Here is a 27,752-nt window from a genome sequence, read left to right as displayed (position 1 = left end):
TTTTTTTTTTTTTTAAAGATTTGATTTGCTTATATATGTGTCCTTTCTAACAAGTATATTAGAATAGGACTCCTGTGGCTCTGATTCCATGGGGCCAACTGTCTTTTGTGCTATTGACATTTTATCCCCTGCTTAGATGCCTTAAACATAAGCAACAGATTCCAACCTGTAGGGTCAGAGATAGATACACAGACCAATATTTGTAACCAGGTGAATCAGTGATTCACAAAACATTCCTTATCACTGGGTCAGTTTAGAGAGTATGTGACTCTCGATGATGAGCAAAAAGCTATTTACTAGGCTCCAACAGATATACTGGTTATAAACTTTCAGTCTCTCACAGATCACAAGTCTATGCACACCAAGTACTGTGCTCTGTCTCACAGCCTAGCAAGGCCTGCCTAATCATCATGCAGCACTGGGAGAGCAGACTGCTAACAGGAGAAACTGAGGGAGAGCTTTCTTCAGCTGCGTTCTCCATCTCCTATCTGCATCTAAAGGGCACACTGCCCTAGTCACCTACAGATAACCTCCTCCCATGAGGCTACCTGCTTATGTGCCTGAGGGTCATGTCACTCACTGTTGAGTTCTTGCTGGTCCTGTTGTCTTTCTCATCCCATATTTAGTTCCAATGTCTGTCTTGTGTTCCCAGATAATTCTGGCCCATGGACTCTTTTGGCCCTGGCTCAGGCATGTCTATCTGCTCTCAGACCAGCCTGAATAGACTTCAGGCAATACAGGCTGCACCTATCACCTGTTTGTTTTTGCCTGAGTCACTGGGATTTTTGGCTCTGTAAACTTATGAAGATTAACTATAAGAAAAATACCTACATCTACTTCTTCCCCCCAGTCCAACGTGACTCTTACCATACTTTATATGCAAAAAAAGGCTAGAAAAGTTGTTCACCTGCTATTGGTTCACAAATGCTATTAAGGGAGCCACTTATGTATACAAAATGTTACCAAGGCAATGCAACACGTGGCACAGGAAGTGGGGTGTCCTTTACCCAGTCACCTCACCTGTGCAGTCTGAAAGTTACCATATCCTCAAAATAGTGCCCCCAGAGTTGACTCCTAACTCTTACCCGCTGTAAAAAATCAAGAGGGCTGTACTTGGGTCCCAAGACAAAAATTTTCTTTCCTCTTCGAGCTACACCACTGAACACACGAGCAAATGCAATGAAGGCCTCTTGGCCGCTTTCTTCCTGGGGTGCAGGTTGACGGCTTACACTTGCCACATCTGGTTCATCACCTGCCAGGCACAAAAAGATATTCAGTGCCATCAATGCTCACTTCAACCGAGTAACTGTATGTACAGAAGAAATAGTGAACATGAATATTTGGTCTGAGAATAGAAACAATACTGATAAAAATGATGAAAAGGTTAAAATATAAGGGACAATGTACCAAGTTAAGCAAATATATCAAATAGTTTCCAGCAGGACCTTTTAGGAATGCTGTACCTCTTGGCTCATCTTCATTGGGACTTGTTTCAAGGGCACCTCCATCTTGGGTGGGTCCTGGGGGTGCTTGCCCCTGCGCTGCTGCAAGCTTCTCTGCGTGCCTCTGTCTTGCGCGTTCACGTCTCTGGGCCATTTCTTCTTGAGTGAGAGGCCTACAGGATGTCATCAATATGTTACCATGTGGCAGCAGCAAACACCTCTTAGCTCTCTTTTGAAAACAAGTGCTCATATGGCCACAGAAGTGAAGACCAGTACCAAGTACCCCACTGAGGCTTCTCCAAGTTCTCTCCAGCAAAAGCTGTAGTGAAAGAAGGCTCGCTGGCCTGCTACATCCCCAATGGCTCGGGGCTTATGAAGTGGGTGCACAAGTGCCCGTGGCCCCAAGCACCACCAAGTGCAGTTACACAAAACCTTCTACAGAGTCACTGTTTCTTCTGGTAGAGGTCAACAAGGAGAAGGAAGAGAATGGCTAACAGGCATCAAGGCTTGAAACACCCTGGAAAGTATGCAAATGGCCACTATGAAATGAGGTTATCTTTTTAGTTCAAAAGTGTGTCTTCATGGACCGTTCACAGGGAAGGCTGCAATGTCGGGCTGAGAACTCACAACTCAGCAGCAGTAAAGGGTCAGGTGAATATGGCTAGCCAGTGTTAGACATAGGAGGTACTCAAACAGTAGAGGCAGTGTGTAAGTGGGATGAGTGTTTGCCAGGGGCAGTCTGAGTGGAGGGAAAGGCCATTAGCAATAATGGAATAATGGGTTTTTTTCCTTCATGAAAAGTGACTCATTTGTATCAGGACACAGACAGAGAAGGTACTTAGAGCTTTAATTCTGAAATGAGATTTATAAAAGGTACAGTAGAGACTGAGCATTTGGTTGGGAATCTGGGTTTGGAAGGAAGAAACCAGGCAAGTGAAGGGTCCCCAGGAGTAGTCTCCTTTAAGGGCAGGCATTCATATGAACACTCTCCACCCCTTGCATGTTCAACCCCAATACACAGTAGTACCAGTCCTGGCCCTGGAGTTGGTAGCATCAGCATATTCACCACTGTACTGAGGTTGAACATCCAGACTGCTGGGATGACTCTCAAGCATGAGCTTAGCAACAGGAGCAGAGCTGTACCACACTGTCTGGGCTCAGCGCTGCCTCCTTCCCATACTGCCTCTTGCCTTTGACATTACAGTTTCTATTTCACTCTGAACCATAACATGAAGAGCCCCAAGTCTCATCTCCCACACTACCTTGCCTCCTTCCTCTTTTTCTCTAAGCACCAGAGGCTATACAGATAGGCACTGTGCACATAGATAGGTACTGGGCACAGGCACTGTCCCCCTGCCTTCTCCCCACAGTTACCTGCCAACAGCTAGGTATGCCTGACTAACTATAAAAGGGGCTGCTTGCCTCCTTCTCTCTCTCTAGCCTTCTGGCTCTAGCTCTGTGCTCTCCCTCCTGCTCCTCCTCTCTCCATGTGCTCATGGCCTGCCTTTACTCCTCTACTCTCCTTCTCTGCCTTTCTGTCTCTACTACCCTCTCAACTCCCCTTTCCATTCCCTGAAGAAACTCTATTCTATACTATACCGTCAGCTGGTCCCTCAGGGGAAGGGATACTTCAGCATGGGCCTGTGGGGGGATCCCCTTGCTCCACACCTTACCACACCTCCATCAAACATATTCTTCCTCTCTTTATTTTTATAAAATACAACAGGCTATGTGACTGTTTTTTTTTTTTTTTTGCCCTCTAAGGCTCTATAACTTCCTCACAAGTCAAGCTGAAACAAGAGCTGCTGTTGGACCTAAGTGGCACACTCAGTGGTGTTGCAGGAATATCCTAAGAGCTTAATGAACCAAAACCAATTGCTAGTTCCATGGTAGTGGAGTTAAAACTTGATCTCTGACATGGTTTTACCAGGTCTGTGCCTCAGAGATGAAGAGACAGACCAGCAGAACAGAAGAGAAATCCCTGAGACAATCCCACAGAGAATACAGAGACATCATCTACAACAAAGGGGGAGAGCAATGAGGGCAAAGCATCCAGCATCCAGCAGGTGCCCGGCACGTCTTTCTCCATTTTTCTCCTCACCATCTATCATTATTTAGTGTATGCTAATCTACACCAAAGGAAAAGAATATTCTGCTGGCCCCGGCTTAGTACACCTACTACAGCAGAGATGAGATGAGATCACATCACCCTCCAATGGTAGATGTCTTCATTCAAAGGCAGTACAACATATATGAAAAACCTCAGCCACAAGATAGAAAACAACGAGGTAGGGATGGCGACTTAACTTGGGAATATCTGAAAACACTGTATGGTATAAAATGAGTATTAAAATGGAGTGAGAAAGCAAAGTAAGTCAGTGTACTGGCTTGTTTTGTGTGTCAACTTGACACAGGCTGGAGTTATCACACAGAAGGGAGCTTCAGTTGGGGAAGTGCCTCCATGAGGTCCAGCTGTGGGGCATTTTCTCAATTAGTGATCAAGGGGGTAGGGCCCCTTGTGGGTGGTGCCATCCCTGGGCTGGAAGTCTTTGGGTTCTATAAGAGAGCAGGCTGAGCAAGCCAGGGGAAGCAAGCCAGTAAGAAACATCCTTTCATGGCCTCTGCATCAGCTCCTGCTTCCTGACCTGCTTGAGTTCCAGTCCTGACTTCCTTGGTGATCAACAGCCACGTGGAAGTAAGCTCAATAAAACCTTTCCTCCTCAACTTGCTTCATGGTCATGATGTTTGTGCAGGAATAGAAACCCTGACTAAGACAGTCAGTAAAACAATTTTACAGAGAATTGATTGCTCCACCAAAACACATGGCTATACGAAGACTATTAAAGAAAAAATACTCAGGAGACAAAACAAAGTAGTACAGGCAGAGTTACCATTCTTATCTATAAAAAGACAAAGGATGAGTCACAGAGGAATTTTAAGTGGTAAGTAAACATATTTGAGGCCTGGGGAGTGTTCTTCAACTCTTCAGCATTCTCTAATGTCTGAGATGCTTTCAGTGGCTACACACCACATCGATTTCAGCTACTCACTCAGTCGCCTCCTGGTCCCTAACTTCCTCCTCTGCCTGCTCACTGCCCACACTTTACCTCCTTGGGGGTAATTCATCCTTCATCCACATAGTCATTTACTCGCTCACTCTTTCATTTTTCTTCAGAACAACAATGCTGGAAGATTGTTATATTCAAATCACAATGAGAAAGCTAAAACAAAAAACCAAATCAAAATACAAAACCCCAAACCATGTACACAAATCTTTCTCTTAAAGAAGAAGCAGAGTTTTATTGAAGAGGGAAAAGAAGCCTCTCTGAGACGAGGACATGAAGGACAGGACTTTTCGGAAGAAATGACACAAGCACCAGAGAAAGAGAACAATCTACTGAAGCCCTTGGCTGGGGTGGGTTAGGACTGGACAGACTCATTTCCACAGTGATCCCCGAATTCAACTATGTTTTCTCCATTAATCTCTGTACTCTGTAATCACACTATACAAAAAGAAAAACTCTATTCAGGCATAAAAGGCAATAAACACAAATATACATTAAATATGACAATGAAAAGTACCACTGAGCTCCAACAGTACACTTCATCTTTTAGGAAAAACTAAGTGCTGAGAATTATAACAGGGCAGGAGCCCTAATGGTCAGAGGGAAGTCTTTGGAAAGATTATTCTCAAGGGCTAGAAAGATGATCCAATGGATAACGTTCTTACCACCAAGCCTGAGTTGAGATCTGAGTTCCATCACCAGGGCTCCAGTGGTATAAGAAAGAACTGGCTCCTACACATTGCCCTCTGACCCCCACAAACAAATGTAAAAAGAAACATTTCAAAAAGGTTTGAGAAGATCACTCTGGAGCACAGTGAAGAATACACTGGAGAATCTCAGTCAGGGCAATCAGTTCAGAAGTTAGTTTCTTCAGTGATTTCTAGATGATCAGACCTCTAAGAAGGTATGCTGGACTTCAGCCTCTGCCTCTGCCCTGTTCAAGCCTCCTCTCCCAGACACTCTCCCTTTGCTAGCTACTTGCTAATGTTAGCATGTCTCATCTGGGAAGTGAATCTGTGTCAAAGGGTTGCTATATCACCCTCTTCCCGCCCTCTCCCCAGTCTCCTGCCTAGGAAGAGGATGACCTGAGCCTCTGCTATGAACCTCCCCACTCCTCAAATGGCATAAGAAGATACTCCCCACCACCACCACAGCTCACTTTCTGTCTCTGGTCCTGGGACCTGAACTCTCTTCACGGCCCTGCAATGCTGTTCCCCCCGTCTGTCCATGTAATTAATAACTCTTTTCCTCATTCCTCAGCAATGTGTCTTAGTGTCCTCTTGAACCACCTGCCTCATCTGAACCCAAAGTCTAACTAGAAGGGAAGGCAGGCACCCTGGGAAGGAGAAAAACACATGGAGAGGAGACAATGGAGAGTAGATAGGGTCTCTGAACTTTCACAAATCCTCTCCACAACCTCTGCAGACACATGATGTACAGAGAACTGATGATCAGACATGCAGTCTCCAATGAGGCAGACATACCTAGAGACAGGGTTGGCTTAGTCCACACCATGCCTGCCATATTCAGTGAAAGACAACCATCATTACTACAGCTATTATTAGCCTTTACATTTATAAAGTCAAAGTCAAAATTCAAGAGTCAGTTTCAGCCGGGCGGGGTGGCACACACCTTTAATCTCAGCACTTGGGAGGCAGAGGCAGGCGGATTTCTGAGTTCGAGGCCAGCCTGGTCTACAGAGTGAGTTCCAGGACAGCCAGAACTATTAACAGAGAAACCCTGTCTCAAAAAACCAAAAAAAAAAAAAAAAAAAAAAAAAAAAAAAAAGAGTTAGTTTCAACAGCTTTCTAAACAGATTCTAAGTAAGCCCAAGGAAGTGCTCAATTCCAAGGCAGGCATGAGGAAGAGTGGCAATATATGTGCCCCTCTTACCCACACCCTAGCTGTTTGCCCACTGGCAAGCCAATCGTAAGCTTTCCCCCAGCCCAGCCTGACTTCTCTCTTCTTCTTACCTTGGCTTATTCTGAGGCAAGGCTTTCACATCAACTGCAAACATTTTGGAAACAAAAATAATAACTGGAGCAGTATCCTCACTTCCACATTTCATAAAAGCTAAATAAACAGGAAGCAAAATGTCATGATTAAAAACCTAGACTTTTGTCAACAGCAATTACATTTACAATATAGCATCATCTAAACATGTAACTCTTTACAGCTGTGATAAAAATTCCACATCAGAGTTTGCAAGGAGCAAACAGTAAAGAAAGAGCGAGAGTTGGAAGACAGAAAAGGAAGCAGAGCCGAAGGGTGGGAACTGGGAGGTTCTTCCTAGATGCAGAGCTGGTGGCAGGGCTTGGCTACCCACAACTGACCCAAGCCATTGTTCTTCTATATTCAAGAGTAACGTACTGCTGCCAGGATCAAACCTCAATAATAGAGTTCCACAAATGTGTTCCTATCCCTTATAATGGCAAGTTAATGTATAAAATAGACAAAAATAATGTGCCATTGGAGTTGGAGAGAGTGGTTAAGAGCACTGACCACTCTTCCAGAGAAACTGAGTTCAATTCCCAGTACCCACATATCAACTCAAACCATCAGTAACTCCAGCTTCTCACTTCTGACATCAGGCATCAGGCAAGCATGTGGTACACTGAGATGCACATAGACAAAACATTCATATGCAGATGATGATGATGATAAACTTTAAAACAATGTATCAAGATAGTAACAAAACTCAAAAATAAAGTTTCAGTACCATAAAAAAGTCAACTCTCTATATAAAGTTTAACACAATTCTATATCAACATATATCACTACCTCAGAGATTCTAATCTTTTTCATAATCTACAACAGAGGCATAAAATCATTCTGGTTATTACTTTTTAGAAAACACATTACTTCAAATCAAAATAATTTCTGCAAAGAATGCAACATTAAAAAAATCAAACAAGAAGGGTGGCTGGTGGTACATGTCTTTAATCCCAGCACTAGACAGGCAGAAGCAGGAGGATCTCTTAGTTTGATGTCAATCTGGTCTACAGACTGAGTTCCCTGACAGCCAGGGCTATACAGAGAAAGCCCATCTCAAAACAATAACAAAAATCAAACAAGAAAACTACAGAAAGCAAGAACAGAAGAGTTTTGAGTATAATAATCCCATCACTCTGTCTGTAGCTACAGAACACGGCAGGTGAGTGGGAGAGAGATAATGGATGCTTAGCCCGGAGAAGCAGGTGGAACTGCTGAGCAGTAGTTGGGTTTGGGATATATCCTAAAGGAAGACTCTGCAGTATTTGCTAATAGAGTAAAGGGGTGTGAAGTCAATAAGAACCACAGATAACACCAGGGTCTTTGGATTCAGTAGATGAAAGGGTGGGCACAGCTCTAATTTCAACAGAACAACTGAGAGAAGCAGGGTTGGGAGGCTGGGGTATGTCAAGTTTGCAATGCTTCTGAAGCAGAGCAGAGCAGAGGCAGTGGTGGGTAGGCTATGCAAGTCTGGTGAGTCTGGACTTCACAAAGTACCTATGCATGCAGATACAGATGGGGAAACTATGAGCACATAGCTGTCATTCAGAAGTCAAGTGAGCTTCTGCACCAAGAGTGATCACAGATAAAATGAGGTGTATGAATGGGACCTGTATGTGACATACAGAGTCAAAAAGCCGGGGACAAAGTGACATAGAAAATAGCAGCGCCTGGAAGTCAGGGAAGACCATGTTCCAAGAAGGAAGAAGTAATCAACTATATCAACTGCTAGTGACATAGTTGGTCAGTTGAGGATGGGAAAAGGTCCATCAGAGCAACTAAGAGTTCATAGTAGGCCTAACTAGAGAGGTCTGTGGATTGGGGCTGTAGAGAGCACACATTTCAGTATAATGAGAAGAACTGGAGACAATGAACACAGACAGATAAATCACACAGTGCCTACAGAACTTGGAATGTTGGTGTTCCTCAAATGAGGAATGTGTGCCAGCAGCTCTTAAGCATTTGTAAATCCTAGGATCCGCTTCCAGTCCCTAGGAGACAGCCATGGCAGTGACTTCGTAGTGCAGGGAACACATGCTTGGCTATTGAGGAAGCTGGAGTAAAGTAGAAGCATAAAATGAGATCAGAAGAGCGGGAAGGAAGGAGTCTGCACCCGCGGCTGCTGCCCAGAGGGAGGGCTTAGCAATATGCTCTACTGAACGGGAAACTTTGGGGAGCAGAACCAAAGCTGGTCACAGTCAGCTCTAAAAGGGGTTATTTGTGGAAATCAATGTGACAAACAGGCCCTCCTGTAAATTAACATAGAGCAAAATAAGTCACTAGTGTAGGACACTACAATGTGTCTGCCTTCCCTCACCTGCTTTCAGGGCTTGGGTTTCCAGTGGAAGAGACTCAAACGTCTGTGATCCCGTGCACATCAGTTTCTCCACTCGCTCAGATGCCATGTCAAGGGGACTGGGCAGTTTGTGACACACCATCGCTGAGGCCTGGCGTTAAGGAGTCTATGCTTTCAGTGCAGAATGACTCTATAGAAATCGAGACAATCAGGCACATTTACACAGAAATGTCCAGGCTGTAGAACAGCTCAGCTTTCTGACTCATGTCTCAAAATTTGCACATGCTTCCAGAATGTCCAATGACTAGATATCTACTCTCAAAAGTACCAGTGAAAAGTTTTATTCTTATATATAGCAAATCTATTTTATTATTATTCTATTTTTATTTTAGAGAACAAATATTGTTTTAAAAGGAATACTTCTTAGAATTAATATTAACCAATATTAGGACATTAAGTTTTCTAATTATTTAGTACTGCTTCAAGGTAAAATACTCAGTAAACAGAAAAGATTTACATTGGATCAGAATGAGTTATTTCTAGAGGGTTATCTGGTTGCCAATAAAATGCTATTTTTCTCTTATTTTATAAACTCCAACTAATTACAAAGCACTAAATTAAAGGATACCGAGGACAGCGTGGGATATGGGGAGCCACTGGCTGCAAATGGCATTGATCTGGACTTTAGGGTCTGAATGTCGTGCCTCCCGGGCTCCAATTTTTAATCCTAAAGAAGCCACAATTTTATCAATTTTTTCTTTGTCCCTATGGGAAAGATCAGAGAGAAAAGGCATAAATAATTAACTCAATTTTATTTGATACCTTTTTTTTCTTTGCATGTTGCTTTTTCAGAAGAAGCTAAAAATAAGTGAAGAGATCCTGACAGGCAGGGGACTCCCCAAGCTCTATTTTGGAACACTCTTTCAGAACCTGGTCACAATTTGCTGAAACAAGCTATGTCTACCAGGGCAGCCTTACAAATAATAGGATAGTAAACTTACAAAGTCCGCTTTTCTTTTCCACTGTACCAGGTAAGGTTTTCCCTAGTTTCCAACCTGACCTCTCCACCACAATCACTGCTTCTGTAAGCTCTGCTCCTCTGCAGCCTCACCACCCTGGCAGGCCATAGCACGCTGCTGCCCCAGCCCTTCCTTCTCCCGTACTAAATTCACACATGCTCTGTTAAGTTGTTTCCAAGCCCTACAACTAACTCCTCTGGGTTCACTGTCCTGATCAAGCTCAGCTGTCTAAGAGACTCATCAGACTGGGAAATGGGCAAATGACCCTGCCCAAAGAGAAACAATTTTACAATAGTCTTACTTTTTCAACACCGCATCATACAAACTCCATATATTTTCCAGGATCAACTGTACAAATAAAGGTTTCTTTCCTTTGGCCTGCACAGAAGAACATATCAGCTTTAGTTCCTGAACATTTACAACAGTCATTGTCAGTGTGGCTTACTTCGGTTTGGAATACTTATTCAATGATAAAGACAAAAGTCATACTCTAAATAGCCAGTAATTCACAAGCAATGAGCCATCCATTCTCTTCCTCTATGAGCCAGAGGGGTGCTGAAATAGTGTGAGTATTTGGGGGCCAAACCTTAGGGACTGCCCCATACTACCATCAATACAAAACAAAACAAAACAAAACAAAACACAACATAACACAACAATCCCCACCCCCACCCCACCATCTGAGCTGCAAGCTGATGTCATTAAGTGTGTGGGGCTCTTTTCAAAGGCTTGGGTTTTCTATAGTCATGTTTCTTATGTTCTTAAACATGAGAAACTGATCATATGAACAGGACAGTCTTATAACTGCAGACTTCATTTGTTCCATTGAGATAGGTATACACAGTATTAACAGCAATTAAAATGCAAGGAATAAAAAACCCTTGCCACCAAGCTTGATGAGTTCAATCCTTGAAACTTACACAGTGAAAGGAGAAGGAAAAAGTTTTAAATATGTCTATTTTTTTAAATTAGATATTTTCTTTATTTACATTTCAAATGCTATCTCCTTTCCCAGTTTCCCCTCAGGCGGGGGAAAAAAACCTGTTCCCTCCCCTCTCCCCCTGCTTACCAACCCACCCTCTTCCACTTCCTGGCCCTGGCATTCCCCTACACTGGGGCATAGAACCTTCACAGGACCAAGGGCCTCTCCTCCCATTCATGACCAACTTGGCTATCCTCTGCTATACATATGCTGCTGGAGCCATGAGTCCCATCATGTGTACTCTTTGGTTGGTGGTTTAGTCCGTGGGAGCTCTGAGATACTAGTTAGTTAATATTGTTGTTTGTCCTAAGAGGCTGCAAACTCTTCAGCTCCTTGGGTCCTTTCTCTAGCTCCTTCATTAGGGACCCTATGCTCAGTCCAATGGATGGCTGTGAGCCTCTACTTCTGTATTAGTTGGGCACTGTCAGAGCCTCTCAGGAGACAGCTATATCAGGCTCCTGCCACTCAGCAGCACATCCACAATTGCTGGCATCCACGATAGTGTCTGGGTTTGGTGACTGAATATGGGAAGGATTCCCAGGTAGAACATGCCTATTTTTTAAAAAACCAATCTACATAAAAAATTAATAGTGTGAACAGTGAGAACTTTGGGTTGTATGAATGCTGTTGCATAAACATGAGACAGAACACATATCAAATGCCTCCTTCCTGAAGAGCCATGGGCATTATTATCAGAAAATTAAGAGCCACTGCCTTGAATGTCCAGTTTAAAAAAAGTCATCAAAGGAAATGTATTTAAAAATGTGGCATTCATAGCTTTACTTACAATATGAAAACATGAAAAATACTTGCAATGTCTAACCTTAGACCAATACAAAGCAAACATGTGTCTTTAAAGTGCCCAGGATCTAAGATCTAGAAAACTCAGAAACCAGACAGCTTTCTATTCTCTTATTCTCAACTGGCCTTAAACTCCTAGGAACTGACCCTCCCAAGTAGCTGGGACAATACACATATACAAGTGTACTCACAGCTTGCTCACTGTATTTAAAAAGTGAAACTCTACAGAAATAATGCATAAACATAAGACTCACATACCACTTATAATCCTGTGCCATCTAAAGTCCTCCATGAATTCACCTGCATAAACTAGGGCTGAGCTGCTTCTACTAGACCTGGTACAGTATAAGTTTTCTGTGGCCAACAATCAAGAGGAACACAGACCATACTACCTGATCAACTTTCATAATCTTCTTAGCCTTCATATTTATGTAATAATCTCCCCACAAGGTTTTCAAAAGAACTTCCTTCTTGATGCCAATTTTTTGACTATAGATTCTGGCAAAGTGCTCAATTCTGAAAGAAAACCAATGGCACGTGTTATAGCAATAACAATGAATACAGCTAACACTCCACTGTTTCTTTGCCATATACCATTCAGAATGCTTTATACCACTACTAACCTAATATTTTTAGCTGTCCTACAAACTTTTTCCATCTTATAGAAAGGAATAGTGATACAAAGACATTACACAGGAAGTAAGTGAGATTGGGATTCAAACACAAGCATTGTGACACTGCCGTCTCTGTCACTGTCCAACATTCTATACATAGACAAGAATTAGAATCTAGGCTGCATCTTCTTTCCTAGTTTTGCATGTTTGAAGTTTGAGAAAAAGTGCAGAGACCAAGGAAGCAGAGGTGCCAGCTGCCCATTATAACTCCACTAATTACAGAGCTGTCTTCACTGCTTAAAGTGTTGTTATTCACAAGGGAAATGAACTCTAGAGACCCAATCTGCCAAAACTAGAGATGCAGCATCCTGGACTAGCAGAGACATACACATTTGCTCTAATCTTATCAACCCCAGAGAAGCCAGCTAGTACCACAGTTTCAACCCACTGGAGAAGAGCCAAGCAGCACCAAGGTATAGGGCATTCTGTGGTAAAAGGTTTAGAAACTGCGTCTCTGTAGGAAACAGTACTTCTCATTGTGTCAAGAACTCTTAAAATCCTAGCATCTTAGAAGATGCCTGCTCCAAAATAGACAAAAAGTCCTCCCTGCCCTGCACAGTTCTTCAACATGTCACTGAGAGCTTGACAAATGCAAGGAAGAAAAGCCTACAACCACAGAGATGACAAAGGTAAAACCATTCTTGTTTGAAGGTGATATGGTCATCCGTGTAGAAAAATTCAAAAGGACCAGAATGATTATCAATAGGGATATGGAACAACTAAGGAAAGATTGCAGGTAGCCCAGTTGCTAGCAGTCTCAGCAAAGGAGAGACACAGATGGTGAGTAAGCTATCCGGAATGATGGCACCATGAAACGCTGACGTGGATGCAGAACAACAGTAACTCTGCTGACGTGGATGCAGAACAATAGTAACTCCAGTCATCGCTGGTGGGAATGCAAAATAGTATAGCCACTTTGGAAGACAGTATGGTGGGTTCTTAAATGTCTAAACACACTCACATGTGATGTAGCAAGATATTTAAGTATTCACATAAACTGAAAGCATATGTCCATGAAAAATATGCACATGGATGTTTATAGCAGTTCAATTCACAATTTCCAAAATTTGAAGCAAGCAAGCAAAGTGTCCTTTAAGCAAGTCGACAGACAAACTGTAGAACAACCAGAGGAGAGAAAATCACTCAGCACTAAGCAAAAACGAGCTAGTGCACCATAAAAATACAGAGACAGTGAATATGCTTTTTGCTAAGTCAGTGAGGCCAACCTACAAGGCTACATACCTCTGACTTTACTATATAACATTTTAGAAAAGTCTAAACTATGTGAAAGCTGAAACACCAGTGGTTGCCAGTGGTGCAAGAGAGGCAAGAATGAATAGATTAGGCTACTATATAAACTGCATTTTCTATTTGATCCAACAGTTATTTATTTAGCAGAGGCTTTCTTGTGTGTGTATTTAAGCTTTCAGAAAGGTTAATTTCTCTGTAACCTACATTATTGCTTACTATTAGTTTCTGGAGAAGTTAGACTATTCTATATGGTATGATGATGCTGGGAAAAATCTTAGGTGCCAAAGATGTGTCCGTGTGTGTTTACCACTCACAACAAATGAACTTCATCAGTGAAGGATAATGGTCACAGCAAATTTATGAATGGATGAGAGTACTGGTGAAATTTTTACTTTTCTATTAATTTTGTTGCAACACCAAATCTGCAGTTTAGAAATGTATTTGAAAAAGAGAAAAGGAGGAATCAGCAGGGGAAGTGGAGGAGGAGGAAGAGGAAGAGGAGGAGGAAGAGGGAGAGGAAGAGGAGGAGGAAGAGGAGGAAGAGGAGAAAGAAGAGGAGGAAGAGGAAGAAGAGAAGGAAGAGAAGAAGGAAGAAGGGGAGAAGGAAGAAGAGAAGAGAAGGAGAAGAAGCGGAGGTAGGGGAGGAAGAGGAGGAAGAGGAAAAGGGAAAAGGGGGAAGAGGAAGAGAGGGAAGAGAAGAAGGAAGAAGAGGAAGAGAGGGAAGAGAAGAAGGAAGAAGAGGAGGAGGAGGAGAGGGAAGAGGAAGAAGAAGAGGAGGAGAGGGAAGAGGAGCAGACCTGCCGTCTTCCTCACTGAGGAAGGAATCCAAAGTCAGCATACTGCAGTCACTTCTTTACATGTCAGCTAGGGTGGCTTTCCTGACATACTACAGTCACTTCTTTACATGTCAGCTAGGGTGGCTTTCCTGACATACTACAGTCACTTCTTTACATGTCAGCTAGGGTGGCTTTCCTGAAAACCACTCATTAATGGTAAACGAGTTAAGTGATATTACTAAGAAACTCAAGGAGTTGAAGTCAACAATTAATTACAGTAGGAATGAGAAATGCTTAGGTCATCAGGCAGTGGCTCAATTTAAAACAAAACAAAACAAAACAAAACCCAGAGATTACAGCCTGCTGAAAACGAATAGCAATGGACCCTTCTCACTGAGGATGAAAGAAGAGAAAGATACCCAGAGATGGAGATTCAAATTAGCTACAGCTGCTGATTTTCTGAAGTTGGTCTCAAGAGACCCTTACTTTCTCTATAATTTGCTACAGTATAAACTTCATTTTCAACTTTATCAAAGTTATTGAGAAGCTTTCTTCATATTTTTTAATTTCCCCAAACTCTAGTTTCTATAACATCTATATTATTAATTATTATGTTTTGCTTTTGTGAAATAAAAAACTCTTCTTCTCTCTGCAAGTTCTTACCTCCCCCCAAAGCCCTGGAAAGTTCTGCATCTTTCCATTGGAAAACTGCTGCCAGAGTGCTGCTGTCTCTCCCCTAAGGGATGGAATTCCCTGGAAAAATCAGGTTGGAGGCTGTGCTCGGGAAGTGAGGCGTCCAGGATTGACTCTGGAGCTGCCTGTGGGTCCTGGATTGGGTCTGCAAGTCTCAGTGGAGGTCTGCAGCCTGCTTGGCAATCTGCATGTATAACTATAAAGCTACAGACTTGGAGTGTCTCCAAGTGTGTGTCTAAATAAAGCTTTGTCTCATAACCAGGGAAACAGAGAGAAGACCTGGCTCCTTTTACCTATCAGAGCGGTGAGCAGGCAAGCAAGCAGAGCTTCCCAGTGGGGGTCAGCCCTGCATCTACAAGAAAAGGCAGGAGAGCTCCTAGGCCCCTTCTTTTCCTGTGCACATTTGACTGACACATTCTGGTACAACCTTCAGTATTTGAACTCTGTTCATTGTGTTTTAACAATAGCTTTCATGTTGTAAGTTTCTGGATGCTCTTTTCTTCTCTTAATGAAGAATTTTATGTATTTGCCACAACTGTTTAGATGAGGATTTCCAGGTAAAATCTTTTTAAACTTTTATCTGCATTTATTTTATGCTGAATTTACTCCTATGCATAAGTTTTCGTTTCTTCAGTTTCTTCAGGGATATCTTTTCCTTTGGTGCAACCTCCTCTTCTGTCTTTGAAATAATCTATTCCTTTTCAGTGAGGATCACTTCCATGTGGCAGGCGAGCGCATGCGTGAGTTAACCTAGCCACGAGCCCTGTAAATCAGCCTGCACATCTTAAGTGCTCTGTACACTGAATATATTCAATGACTAGAGTCATCTAAACCCTTGCGTTCAGCATTACTCTCTGCATTGGTAAGCATGTGCAGCAAAAATTCAGCACTCTTTTGGCTACTTCCCCCGTGTCCAGTTCCACTGCTTGGCCTGGGCACACATACGACTCCACCATTACAGCCCATGACACACATGGCTTCTTTAAAGTGACATCTTTCAGACACTTGGTGGTTTTTCAGATATGCACACCCTTGAAGGCCTGGGCAGTTTCACCAGGATTTTTAAAGTGAACATGAAGATTTGAACCTCTGGATTTGAATGATTTTGCAGGGTTTTGTGGGTCATCTTTACAGGTCACCTCAGGCTGCAGACAGGCAGAGATCCAGTAAGGTTTTTTACTTCATGATTTCATGATTTTAAAATGTTAACTGTGTTCTACAAACATGTCATATTTTCTATTTATAATAATGTCATATAAATGCCCCATTTTAAATTCTAAAGGTAGTAGAGATTTTCATAAGTACTCCCTATCAGAACTACAAATTATAAGATATTTGCCTTGCTGCTCGGGCCGCCATCTTGAAAGCGTTCCAAGTACAGCAGTTGAAAACTGACATGAGTTCCATCCATCTATACATCTGACCTTGTCTAGCACAGAGAATGCTGACTAGTCATACCTAAAAATGGAGAAGTCTGAATGGGATATAGAAGTTACCCTTATTCTATCTACTAGTCCCAATCCTTCCCCACTCAGAGCAAACTTCCTTCAATTTATAAGACTTAGACTCAAATGAAGATAAGACATGAAATTATGAAAATCGTTATTATGGACAAGCCCTCCACCTTGTGGTTCTCTAGCAGAATGCTCACAAACTAGCACAACAGGGCTGAGCCTGTATGTAACAGAATGCACCATTTTACTGTCTCTTCTTTTCTTTTTTGAGATAGTGTTTGGCTAGAGTTTATGTTGACCTAGAACTCACTATGTAGCTACCTCATCCTCCCCTGACACTTTGGATCCTCTTGTTTCATCTTAAAGAAGTGCCGGATTAGTCACTATGCCTAGCTGTGATACTTTTTAATTAGAAAAAAATATGAGAAATCACTTTAGCCTTTATTTTTCAGATTGTAACACTAAGCTACTGGACCAAATGGGGAAAGGTTCATACTCGTCATTCTCTCTGTACACTCATGCCTACATTTATTTAGGTGTGCTATAACCTTTTAGGCACAAATGGAATAAGGTATTTATAATCTGTAATTTCCTAAAAAGTGGCCCCTGCATGCACATAGTTAGGTTTAGGTCTCTATCCCACAGGGAAGATCTAAGCGAAATAGCTTTAATGCTGTGGGCAGCCCTGATCCTTAGCAGCTGAATAAAGCTGAGCACTCCTCGGTGATTTTGAGCCTTAGATACTAGGACAGGTTTCAGAGATGGCTGTGAGAATTTAATCAAATAACTGACAGTGATTAAATGCCTAGCATATGTATATGCGGGATAAAGCTTTTTTCCACAGTAACCTCCATTAGCATTACTTTTAAGTGTACCTGCTCACTGATGAACAAAAGCTTTATAACACACAAGGAACTGCCAAGAGAGGGACTAAACTAAGGTTAGGGAGGGAGTCCACATGACTCTGGCAAAGGTACAACAGGAAACTCAATGGAGACACATGGTACTAGAATATAAAAAGTAGTCAACGTCAATGCAAGCCACACACTTTACGTAGTTACTAACTCACAATGAACCAGACTTAATTGTAAAGAAGAAAGCCACAAGAGGAACAGAAACAGAACAGAGAGGCTGGTTGAAAAGGGGATAATGGGAGGAAAAGGGGTAAGAGAGGGTGAACTGATTGCAATTCATAATGTACATGCATGGAATGTTGTAATGAAACCCACTGTGAAAATTAATATATGTGAACAAAAACATTAAAAAAGGAAGGAAAATCTTTAGGGTCTTGAGATAGGCAGAGAGTAATTAACTTGCTTTGAAATGTAAATCTAGGAAAAACTGGTAAGCTGACTTACCTAAATTAAAATCTTTGTTCTGTAAAAGACAAGACCAAGAGATACAAAACCTAACCATAGACCAGGAAAGAATCACATAAGCACACATAAGACACAGACCCAATATCTACAACTCACAAAGAGCTTTCAAAGCTTAGGAGCAGAAACAGCAGACAAGACGGACAGAAATGCTAAATCAGCACAGGAAAGATGGACCACACTGTCGGTCAGGAAATGTGAATTTGAACCATACTTCTCAATACCCAGCCAAGAGAAGGACCACATGAAGCCAGTGGAGGGGCCACATCAAGATGACACCAGAGGAGGCAGACCACCCAGGCTCTGTGTGAGAATGTAAAGCAGAGAAGCCCTGTGGAAAACTGTTGGCTAATTTCTTTAAAAATTAAACTTACTGGCACGGGATGTAGCTTAGTTGGTAGTGTATTGTCTGACATATACATATACTTATAATGGCCCCTAATTGGAAAAAAATCCAAATGTTCGTTAATGGATAAATGGACAGACAAATTGCGGTAAATCTGTACTATAGAATACTGTTGGGGGTGAGGGGGAGATCAACTATTACAAGCTGAGCACCCCTAATCCAAAAATCTAGAATCTAAAACTTTTTATGTACTAACACAAACACATAGGTAGAAAATTTCTCCAAGACTATATGTTCAGCCTCAGTCAAAGCATGGGTGCACTTAGAATGCTGAGTAAAGTTATCTTGAGACTGTGTGTGTAATATAACTGAATACTGGATTGAGGCTTCGGTCCATCTCCAAGATACTTTGTATACATGTAAATAAATAAATACAAAAAAAAGAACCGAACTACAAAACACTTCTGGTTCTAAGCATTTCAGATAAGGATGACTCAAACTTTAATGTGTACAACAATTAATATTAGCATATAGAAAATTATGCTGAGGAAAAAATAAATTTTAAAAGGCTACAAGTTATTTGGTTTGATTTCTATTGTATACTGTTTTGATTTAATTTTTATAAATCATTCTTAAAACAGTAAATTACAGAAATGAAGGACATTAATGGTTTCAGTGGTTATTCAGGGTTTGGGGGAAAGTAGATGTGACTACACAGAGTATCATGTGGAAGCTTCATGATGACTAATGTTCTCTAGCATGACCATGTCAATGTTACTGTCCTAAATGTGACATTCTATTACCATGTTTTATATCATAAGCACAGGGCACGGTAGGACACAAGATAACTGTATCTATTATTATGTTATAATGGTATAAAATTACAATGACACCAAACAGAGTTAAACACAATAGTCTATAGTTACAAAGAGACAGAGAAGCAGGACTTACCCAAAGCCCCAGCCATCTATTGCACTGGTAAATACTACATTGCCCTGCTCTGGCGAGAAGTACAGCTGCGAGTCATCCACGTCCTCCAAGCCCGCGCTCCAGTCATACACTTGCTCTCCTTGTTCAGAATGTGGCTTCGCCTGGGAATCTGTCTCTCTCTCTGCTCTTTCTTCTAGGACTTTAGAAGTAAAAAGAGTTCCTGTAAGTGCGTTAATCTAGGAGAGATGGTGAAATGGCAAAGTGTCATTCATATGCTAGGACACACATGGGAGGGAGCACACTGTCTAACCTTTACTAAGGCTAGAAACCATAGTCAGAGTTTGAGTTCACTAAAGGTGACACTATAATGAACAATTTACACATATTAAACTATACTTTCAAATTCCAGCAAACCTGAGGCTTATAATAAAGGCTTCTAAAAGGCCATTTGTGTGGATTAATTCTGCGGAGTTTCACTAAAAACGTATCCTATCCAAACCCCCGAACATGAATCAGTCCTTCTCCTATTTCCCATTCCAGTGTTTAAGTCCCCAGTGTCTAATCTTCAAAGAAACAATCTTGTTTCCTATCCCAGAGAGAAAAATGAAGCCTGCTATTTAGACTTCCTACAGGTCTCCTTCCCACTCCCTAACTAATGCCCTGCTTACATCTGCAGAGACCCTGGCTCGTCTCTTGCCACTCAGTGTGGTGAGCATTTTCCTCAGTGTTTCTGCAGGTAGGAGATGTCTGCAGGACATCCTATTTGTGCAGGAAACTGGACTGGACTTCCATTTCCTCTTGATGCCCTGCATTTGCCTTCCCTCCCTTTAGCAAAGAAATGTATCTACGCTGATCCTGAAGTTCAAATTCCTATGTCTGACATAGGCCTCACTAAATTTCAAGGTCTGTGTTGTTTTTTTTTTCTGCCAGGTCCCATTTCTTGTCACTTCTTATCATGACCTCTCAATTCTTCAGTCATCACAACCAATTTCCTGAAGGAAACACTGCCCATACTCGGCTTTGCGACATTGCAAATTTGTTTTGTAATTTGTCTCCTTAAATGTTCTTCCTCTAACTTTCACCTTGGCAAACACCTCCATCTCAAGGTCTCACTGTGAGACAGTCTTTTCCTTTCTGGCTCAGACGGGGATCTGAAATCACATAGGTATCTAGTTGGTCTTCAATGTCTCAACCATCTGCCTCATTCGCTCCACTGGGAGCTTTTAGAAATCATGGCTTCTGGAGTGTCCATCTTATACTTATCATTCCTAATTTGCTACTGCATATATCTACACATATACACAAATATGTGCTTAAATAAAGAAATCGATGCCTAAAAAGTTTTCATCTAAAAACAAGTAACATAATATCATATTAGCCTCTTAATATCACTTCACTTAAGAACCAAACTACAGAGTTTTAAACACAAGAGCCTCCGGTCCAAGCCTGACACTTGATGGTTTCTGGAAATCAGAAGCAGTTCCCAAGAGCACCCTGCTTCTGTCCCCTCTGCACAGTATGGTGACTCCAATAGACAGGAATCTTACGTAATAAGCTTTCAAGTAAGTGTATTTTCCCTAATACCACCTCATATTCAACACTTTCTTACAACTTTTCAGCCCATTTTTAAAGTACTAAAGAATACAATACCTGTTCTAAAATATTCTTTAGGTGAGAATAGGCCTCTTGTGGGGTGAATTTTAGTTCCACTATCAGGCGGTCTATCTTATTAATCACTAAAACAGGGCGGATGTTTTCAAGCCAAGCTTGTCGAAGAACTGCCTGTGTCTGTTAAAAACAAAGCAAAAACCCTGCATGATCTGCAAAGATACTATGCACATAATAAGAAATTCTCAAGTAGTAAACAACACATTCTTAGGCTATATTATAACCCAGAATAACCATGCAGACACACATGTTCACTAGGCTACCTACACACACAGACACAGACATACATACATACATACATACATACAGACAGACAGACAGACACACACACACACACACGAGTATAAAACAAACACCTAGCACTCCAGCATATAAGTCAGAAGTACACCAGTCCCGGAAGCCCCTGCTCATCTCCCTGATCATAAGGTCTTCCATGTGCCCACTAGTCTGCTATCCTAAAGTCAGGTGTCTTCACTTCACTCATTCTGTCAGAAACTCCACGCACTGCACAGGATAAGGCTCTGCTTCTCAAGCTGAGACACCTGTGGCCTCAGGGGAACATAAGGGCTGCATGATAATCAGAGCACATCTTTCTGTAATATTAAGTCTCCCCTATTTAAATACATTAAGCCTTTTATTATTCTTTTCTTAAAAGAAAATATATATTATTTAAAATAATAATATAAGGAAGTATTAAAAGACAACATATATACTAAGGAGAATTCAAAACTGACTTTGGAGATGGGTATTTGCTTTTAAAAGATGAAATGCAAGGTTTAAAAAAAAATGTTTAAAAAATGAACTAGCTCTTCTGAGTTTTGATACCACAAGAGCTACATACTCAATGACTCTGGCCTTAATTCTCCCAACTTTGGTGAGACTAGAAACACTGGATTAAGGATATAAAATAGTAGAGAAATTCCTTAAGTGGGAAGGGTGAGTGTTTGTGTGCATACTGAGACTCTAGCAGAAAAGAACAGTCATGTTTTGGGGAAAACGATACTGAGTTGTTATCACCAGCCTTCCACGATTTGGAAACCTTTCCATTGGAGTAGAGCCTTCAGACCTCTCTCAAATTCAACATTCCCCAGCTTTTGACAAGTCTCTCCCCCTTTTTTTTTCTTTCTTTTTTTTTTTTAAGATTTATTTATTTATTTTATGTGAGTACACTGTTGCTGTCTTCAGGCACACCAGAAGAGGGCATCTGATCCCATTACAGATGGCTGTGAGCCACCATGTGGTTGCTGGGAATTGAACACAGGACCTTTGGAAGAGCAGTCAGTGCTCTTAACCACTGAGCCATCTCTCCAGCCCGACAAGTCTCTCTTCTAAGATGATACCACAGACAGATCTGTCAAAGTGTGGCCATCATTTCCTATGATCTCTTTAAGACTCTGGTGATAAGCTTCATTCTAGTCAGGAACACTGACAAATGTGAAATATGAAACCCGCTGTCTGTCAGTAGCACACAGCGATCAACAGTGTCTGCTCTTTCTACATACTCTATAAAGCGTTTGTGGATCACAGCTCTTACCTGTGGACAGACCCCCTCCACAGCATCCACCACAATAATGCAGCCATCACAAATGCGAACCGCTGTTGATACTTCCGAGGAGAAGTCCACATGTCCAGGAGAGTCTATCAGATTAATCAGGTACTCCTCATTACCTGAAAATTTAAAGTCAGGTTTATAGCTGTGCAGACAAGCAATCATCTTACCTGGGGACTTTAGAAGAAAGATACTTCTAAGACAAGACCAAACAGCTATCATTCCAACATTACCATTGAACATGTGAAATCTGACAGCATCTAGTTCATTACTATATTAGTGTATGCCTGGTACTGTGGAAAAGACTTTTAATGCACCAAACACATACTGGATTATTAAATTATCCCTATGAGATAAATATCTCTAGTCTCCGTTTATACATTAGTTAGTTGAAATGGAAAGCAATCAATGCTTAAGGCAGTGGTTCTCAACCTGTGGGTCATGACTCCTTTGGGGTTGAACTACACTTGCACAGGGATAAAATACCAGGCATCCTGTGTATGAGATATGTATATCATGATCCATAACAGTAGCTAAATTGCAGTTATGAAGTAGCAATGAAAATAACCTTATGTTAAGAGTCATCACAGCATGAAGAACTACATTAAAGAGTTGCAGCAATAGGAAAGTTGAGAACCACTGGCCTGAGAGCTCAGAAGTAAGAAATGTTCAAAGGAGGCCTCAAATGCCCATTTAAGACATTATACAGCAGGTACCAAATCCAAACTCCTGTGATTTCTCAAGAAGCAGTGTGAATCTGTAAAACCAGAGTGAGACTCAAATCTAAACTGCACAAAAATGTGAGGAGCAGTTACTCTGTGCAGGGAGTGTCCTCACACCACCTCCTTTAGCATTCCCAACAAATGTAAACTCTAGTGGGGAACTCTCATCTTTACTTGTCTGGTGTTAGCACTAAAATGCATACATCCCATCAAAGCCCCAGGCACACCAAGACAACTGGTCTTCATCAGATATTTAACATTGACACAATGCAGTAAGCCACGTGAATACTAACACTACAGGATGCTGTACTTAACTCCCATTACTGCCATATGTGATAACATTTCAAAGTCAAATTAATTACACGAATGCTCAGACACAAATGCTTTTGTTCCTCCCTTTCACTTGGTGTTTCTTATCTGCAATATGCTAACGGCTTATTAGAGAGCTAAATTTGACGTCTATGGGAAGACTGTTCTAGGATATAATTCTAGTAACTTCACTCGTCCTGGGTGAAATTACAAAGATAAAGTATGACAGCAGTAACCCAGCCAGTGCTAACCCTGTGGCTCACCTTTGTGCTTGCCACTGTTCTAAGTCTATAATGTTCTCTTACAGCCCTCCACAGCAGTAACCAATGTTAGCCCCCTTTGCACAGAGCTAGATACAAGAACACATAAAAATACCGATCCCAAGGACATCCCGCCAGAATCTCATTCTGCGCTGGCAAAATGAAATATAATTCAAAATGGTAGAGGCAGCCAGCGGGTGGCAGTACCTGGGAGGCTGAGGCAAGAGGATCTCAAATTCATAGTTTGCAGGCCAAATGCCATCTAAATGAATAAAGAAAAGCTGAGACTTGTAGAAACCACTCATTTTCAGAGACCACACCTTTAACCACTACACCTGGGCAGCCTGTTGCCCTCTACATGCTACAACTCCACAGGCACTGGGCTGCTGGATTCCTAGGACCTGGCTTCGTAAGCTTTCCAGTCACCTTCCTAAATCTCCCATCAGCATCCCTTTACCAAGGTATGTTTACACCTTCCCGGGTACACAGGCACATAGATGGGATGTATACACATCAAGTATTCATGGACAAGAACTCAGGAACAAAAATTTGAAACAATTCTTTAGGACACATAAACATTTACTTTTTAATAACAATTAAAACAAATGTGCGTACTTTTGAGATAGATGTACTGATTTATTTTCACATCAGGAATTAAATTTTGGGTGAATAATTGATAATATAAAACATGTAGCATCTATGTTTTTCAGAATTGGTCAATATTTTGATTTCATAATTGTCAATGCTGAAAGAAAACACTTCATATAAATGATTGCCAGAAATATACTTAAAGCCATTTCAGAAATAGTTGGGAGTTCTGTCTAAATCCCAAGCCAGAAATTATGAATGTTTTTTAGGAAACCTCAGTCATTTCTTAAACATCAATATTTAAAATTAAAAGTTCTCACACAGCCAGACAGTAGTGATGCACATCTTTAATCCCAGCACTTGGGAGGCAGAGGCAGACAGATTTCTGAGTTCAAGGCCAGCCTGGTCTACAGAGTGAGTTCCAGGACAGCCAGAGCTATACAGAGAAACTCTGTCTCAAAAAACCAAAAAAACCAAAAAAAAAGTTCTAACACAATATAATCCAAAGATATACTGATTTGATATTGAGCTGAGGAGGGATAGTCTTTGTTTTTCATAATTGATCTGCTTTTTCCATAATCGCAGACTGAAGCAGAAACTTAACAGTTCTTTGGAAAGTCAGTTGGATGGTGTTTTGCTGGGGAAAACACGTGAAGGAATATTTAGCTAAAGTGGACACAGGTGAGAGGCTAAGGCTGACTCCTGAAGGAATGTTTAGCTGAAACAGACACAGGTGAGAAGATGTTCTCTAAGGCAAGCACACATGTGTAAAAGAACACATGATGAAGGAAGAATTCTTTGCTAATTATGCATATATTGGTCCACCTTACACTGTGTAGTTGAGCTCCACTTGTCAGGACTGCATAGACAGAAACACACCAAAAAACTTCTAGTGGTGTGCTGCAGCTTCTTGCTGATTGGTAGAGTGATGCCAGCTAAGACAGATGCACAGGCTGAGGCAAGAACCATAGAGGACAAGTGATGTTTGGAGGGCATATAAATAGGACTCAACAGTGACAGAGGCTGACAGAGCTAGCTGTTCAAAGCTTGGTGGTCGTGTGTCTTCGCTGATCTTTGCTTTGCTGAGAGAGGCACAACGGAGAACTTCTCCTGGAGTCCCTCTGGGTCCCTTCTGCTGATTTGTGCTGAGGCTGAGGCCTGGCAGTCCACTAGGTAGTGCCACGGCTGCTGATTCGTGTTTGCTAACCCGACTCTATCAAGCTGGACTGCTGGTGTATCTGTGAAGTGTCTGTGAGTGTATCCTCGAGCAGTTTGCCACTGCTGACATCTGTGAACTGAACTGCTGATTTCCTGACAACACAGACAGGATTTGCTCCAAAGAACCCTTTCTAAATAGGTCCACTTCCCCTGTATCCTTGCTTTCCCACTACCTCTGGTGGGTGGTGGGCTAGAAGGGAGGTTAAAGCGTTTAAGAACCATCATTAAAAATAAGGCTTTGAAAAAAAAATTCAAGTTTCAGCAGATAATTTCATATGTTCAGTAAAATTACTGGAATCCATACAGAGCTGAGGTGTCTCAGTGTTCCTTTGGCAGTGTGTGACATGACAGCATGCACAGTATAGTGCACACTGTATGCTCAGATAGAAGGCTGCAGTGACATTGCGACATGCAACAAGGTGAACGCTGCCATGAACTCCTCGGATTCCTTGCTCCCTGACTCTGAACTAATTCTTGGTTGCTGCACATTCAGGAGTCTTCCTGCTATTACCAGATTCTTCAACACTTCCATACTTAGCTCCATCATCTCGTATGGGTCACAAGCCACAATTTACGAAGCTAGGCTCCAAGAAAGTCTTCCAAAGTGCACTGGAGTTTGGTAGGGAAAAACTGATCTTGGTTAGCAACAGATTGCTTTTTCAGGCCTCATGGCCTTTTCAGGGAAGTTGTCAAAGACCTTTCAGCTTTTCAGAGCTCTGCCTAGCCCACCACCAAGGAATCATTATTAAACAGTGCCTTGTTTCTCAGACATTTTGAAGTGAGAAGACATAGCAAGACAATTGGGGTCTTCTTCATGAGCAGCTCACCATAAGTAGTGACACCAGAGTGTCAAAGTGAGGGTTTGCTAGGAAGAGATTAATGACCTAGGAGTAATGAACAAAGTAGGCTTTCCTCTGGCTGCAACCCATCCAAATAAGCATTCTCTGGATCTGCCTCCAAACTGAAACAAACTGGACCATGCAATGCTGCCCATGGTTCACTTTATTCACTTTGGTATCTATTTATTTATTTATTTATTTCAGTATAATTTCAGTCCACACCAGCTATAAGTACTGTGGCTATTTATTTATTTCAGTATAATTTCAGTCCACACCAGCTATAAGTACTGTGGCCACATCCTGGACTTTCACATCACAGAGAACAGCCCTCCCTTTGCCAGCCTGTTGTGGTGGTAGTAAACAGAGCAGCTGTACTTCCATACTACCATGAGTCATTACTTGCTGGTGTCTCACTCTGCTTCACCACCCTGGAAGGGGAGTCGGACATTAAGGTCCAATCCTCTTGCAAATTTCACCTTGCCAGAGTGTGTCATTACTGTAAGATGCTGGGCCTATCAGAGCAGTTGAAAGAATAGTAGTAATAGGAAAACTGGGCCAGAGAGAAGAATGCAGAGATCTCAGGTTGAAAAGAACTCAGATTGAAAAGAACTGTGTGCAAGTTTGGCGGGGGTGGCGCACACTTTTAATCCCAGCACTTGGGAGGCAGAGGTAGGCAGATTTCTGAGTTCAAGGCCAGCCTGGTCTACAGAGTGAGTTCCAGGACAGCCAGGGCTACACAGAGAAACCTTGTCTCAAAAAACTGAAAAAAAAAAAAAAAAAAAAAAGAACTGCATGCATATGCAACTATGTCTAGAGGCCAGATCTGGAGGAAGACAGACACAGATGGAAAGGCACTAAGTGGGGCCTGAATCCAGAGCACACATCTTTCCTAAAGACAGAAGACAGGCAAAGATGTCACAGTTACAGTTTAAGGGATGGTGGCAGACAGCTTCTTTTCTGCAATAAAGAAAATAGCAATGTCTGCTGAGTCTGTGGAAAGGAGTTTGAGGGGTATGTGGAAGACATAGAGACTCTTGACAAACTGCCAAGAGTTTTCAAATAGCTGCTGGGGAGAATGAGCAAGACCTCGCAGGAAAGCAATAGAACGTTGGCCTGTAAGGCTGAAGAGGAAGAGGTGTAGGGAATGAACTTTACCAGGATGGAGTTTTGCTGGAGGAAGTGCTAGAGGGTCAAGGAAGCAAAACCACTGTTGGACGAAGATGTTGGGAAGAGACAGATGGTCAAGGGACACCCCTGTGCTGCAGAAGGCATGGATCAAGTAAAGTCAGAATCTTATAAAATAAAAAGGTTGTTACTTCAGCATGTGGGCAAAAGAGCAGGGAAAAGCAAAGGCAGTGGAGAAGGGAGCAGTGAAATCTGACTGTTCTTACTACTGACTGAGTACATTTTTACTCCTCACTTGGTCACACGTTGAACTTTCTGTTGTTCCTGAGATGAGATCTATGTAATCCAGGCTTCTCTCAGGATCAGAGGCTGAAACA

The 27,752-nt window shown here is 41.8% G+C and overlaps 1 protein-coding gene across 3 annotated transcripts in view; it reads right to left on the bottom strand.

The window, feature by feature from the left end:
- Positions 1-27,752, bottom strand: part of Efl1 (elongation factor like GTPase 1) — a 128,610-nt gene that overhangs the window by 86,389 nt on the left and 14,469 nt on the right. For 2 of the 3 annotated variants that reach the window (XM_031387206.1, XM_031387208.1), the window contains exons 5-14: positions 22,300-22,433; positions 20,748-20,885; positions 19,119-19,333; positions 11,990-12,113; positions 10,116-10,192; positions 9,424-9,560; positions 8,817-8,939; positions 6,481-6,580; positions 1,446-1,615; positions 1,086-1,252 (exon numbers count right to left, since the gene is read on the bottom strand). In XM_031387206.1, coding sequence (XP_031243066.1) covers positions 1,086-1,252; positions 1,446-1,615; positions 6,481-6,580; positions 8,817-8,939; positions 9,424-9,560; positions 10,116-10,192; positions 11,990-12,113; positions 19,119-19,333; positions 20,748-20,885; positions 22,300-22,433 — 1,385 coding nt within the window. The remainder of the gene's footprint in view (positions 1-1,085; positions 1,253-1,445; positions 1,616-6,480; positions 6,581-8,816; positions 8,940-9,423; positions 9,561-10,115; positions 10,193-11,989; positions 12,114-19,118; positions 19,334-20,747; positions 20,886-22,299; positions 22,434-27,752) is intronic. The other variant, XM_031387207.1, reaches the window with a different exon arrangement.

This window comes from Mastomys coucha, unplaced genomic scaffold, assembly GCF_008632895.1.
Source record: "Mastomys coucha isolate ucsf_1 unplaced genomic scaffold, UCSF_Mcou_1 pScaffold21, whole genome shotgun sequence".
Taxonomy (NCBI): Eukaryota; Metazoa; Chordata; class Mammalia; order Rodentia; family Muridae; genus Mastomys; species Mastomys coucha.
This window is presented reverse-complemented; position numbering and strand designations above follow the sequence as displayed.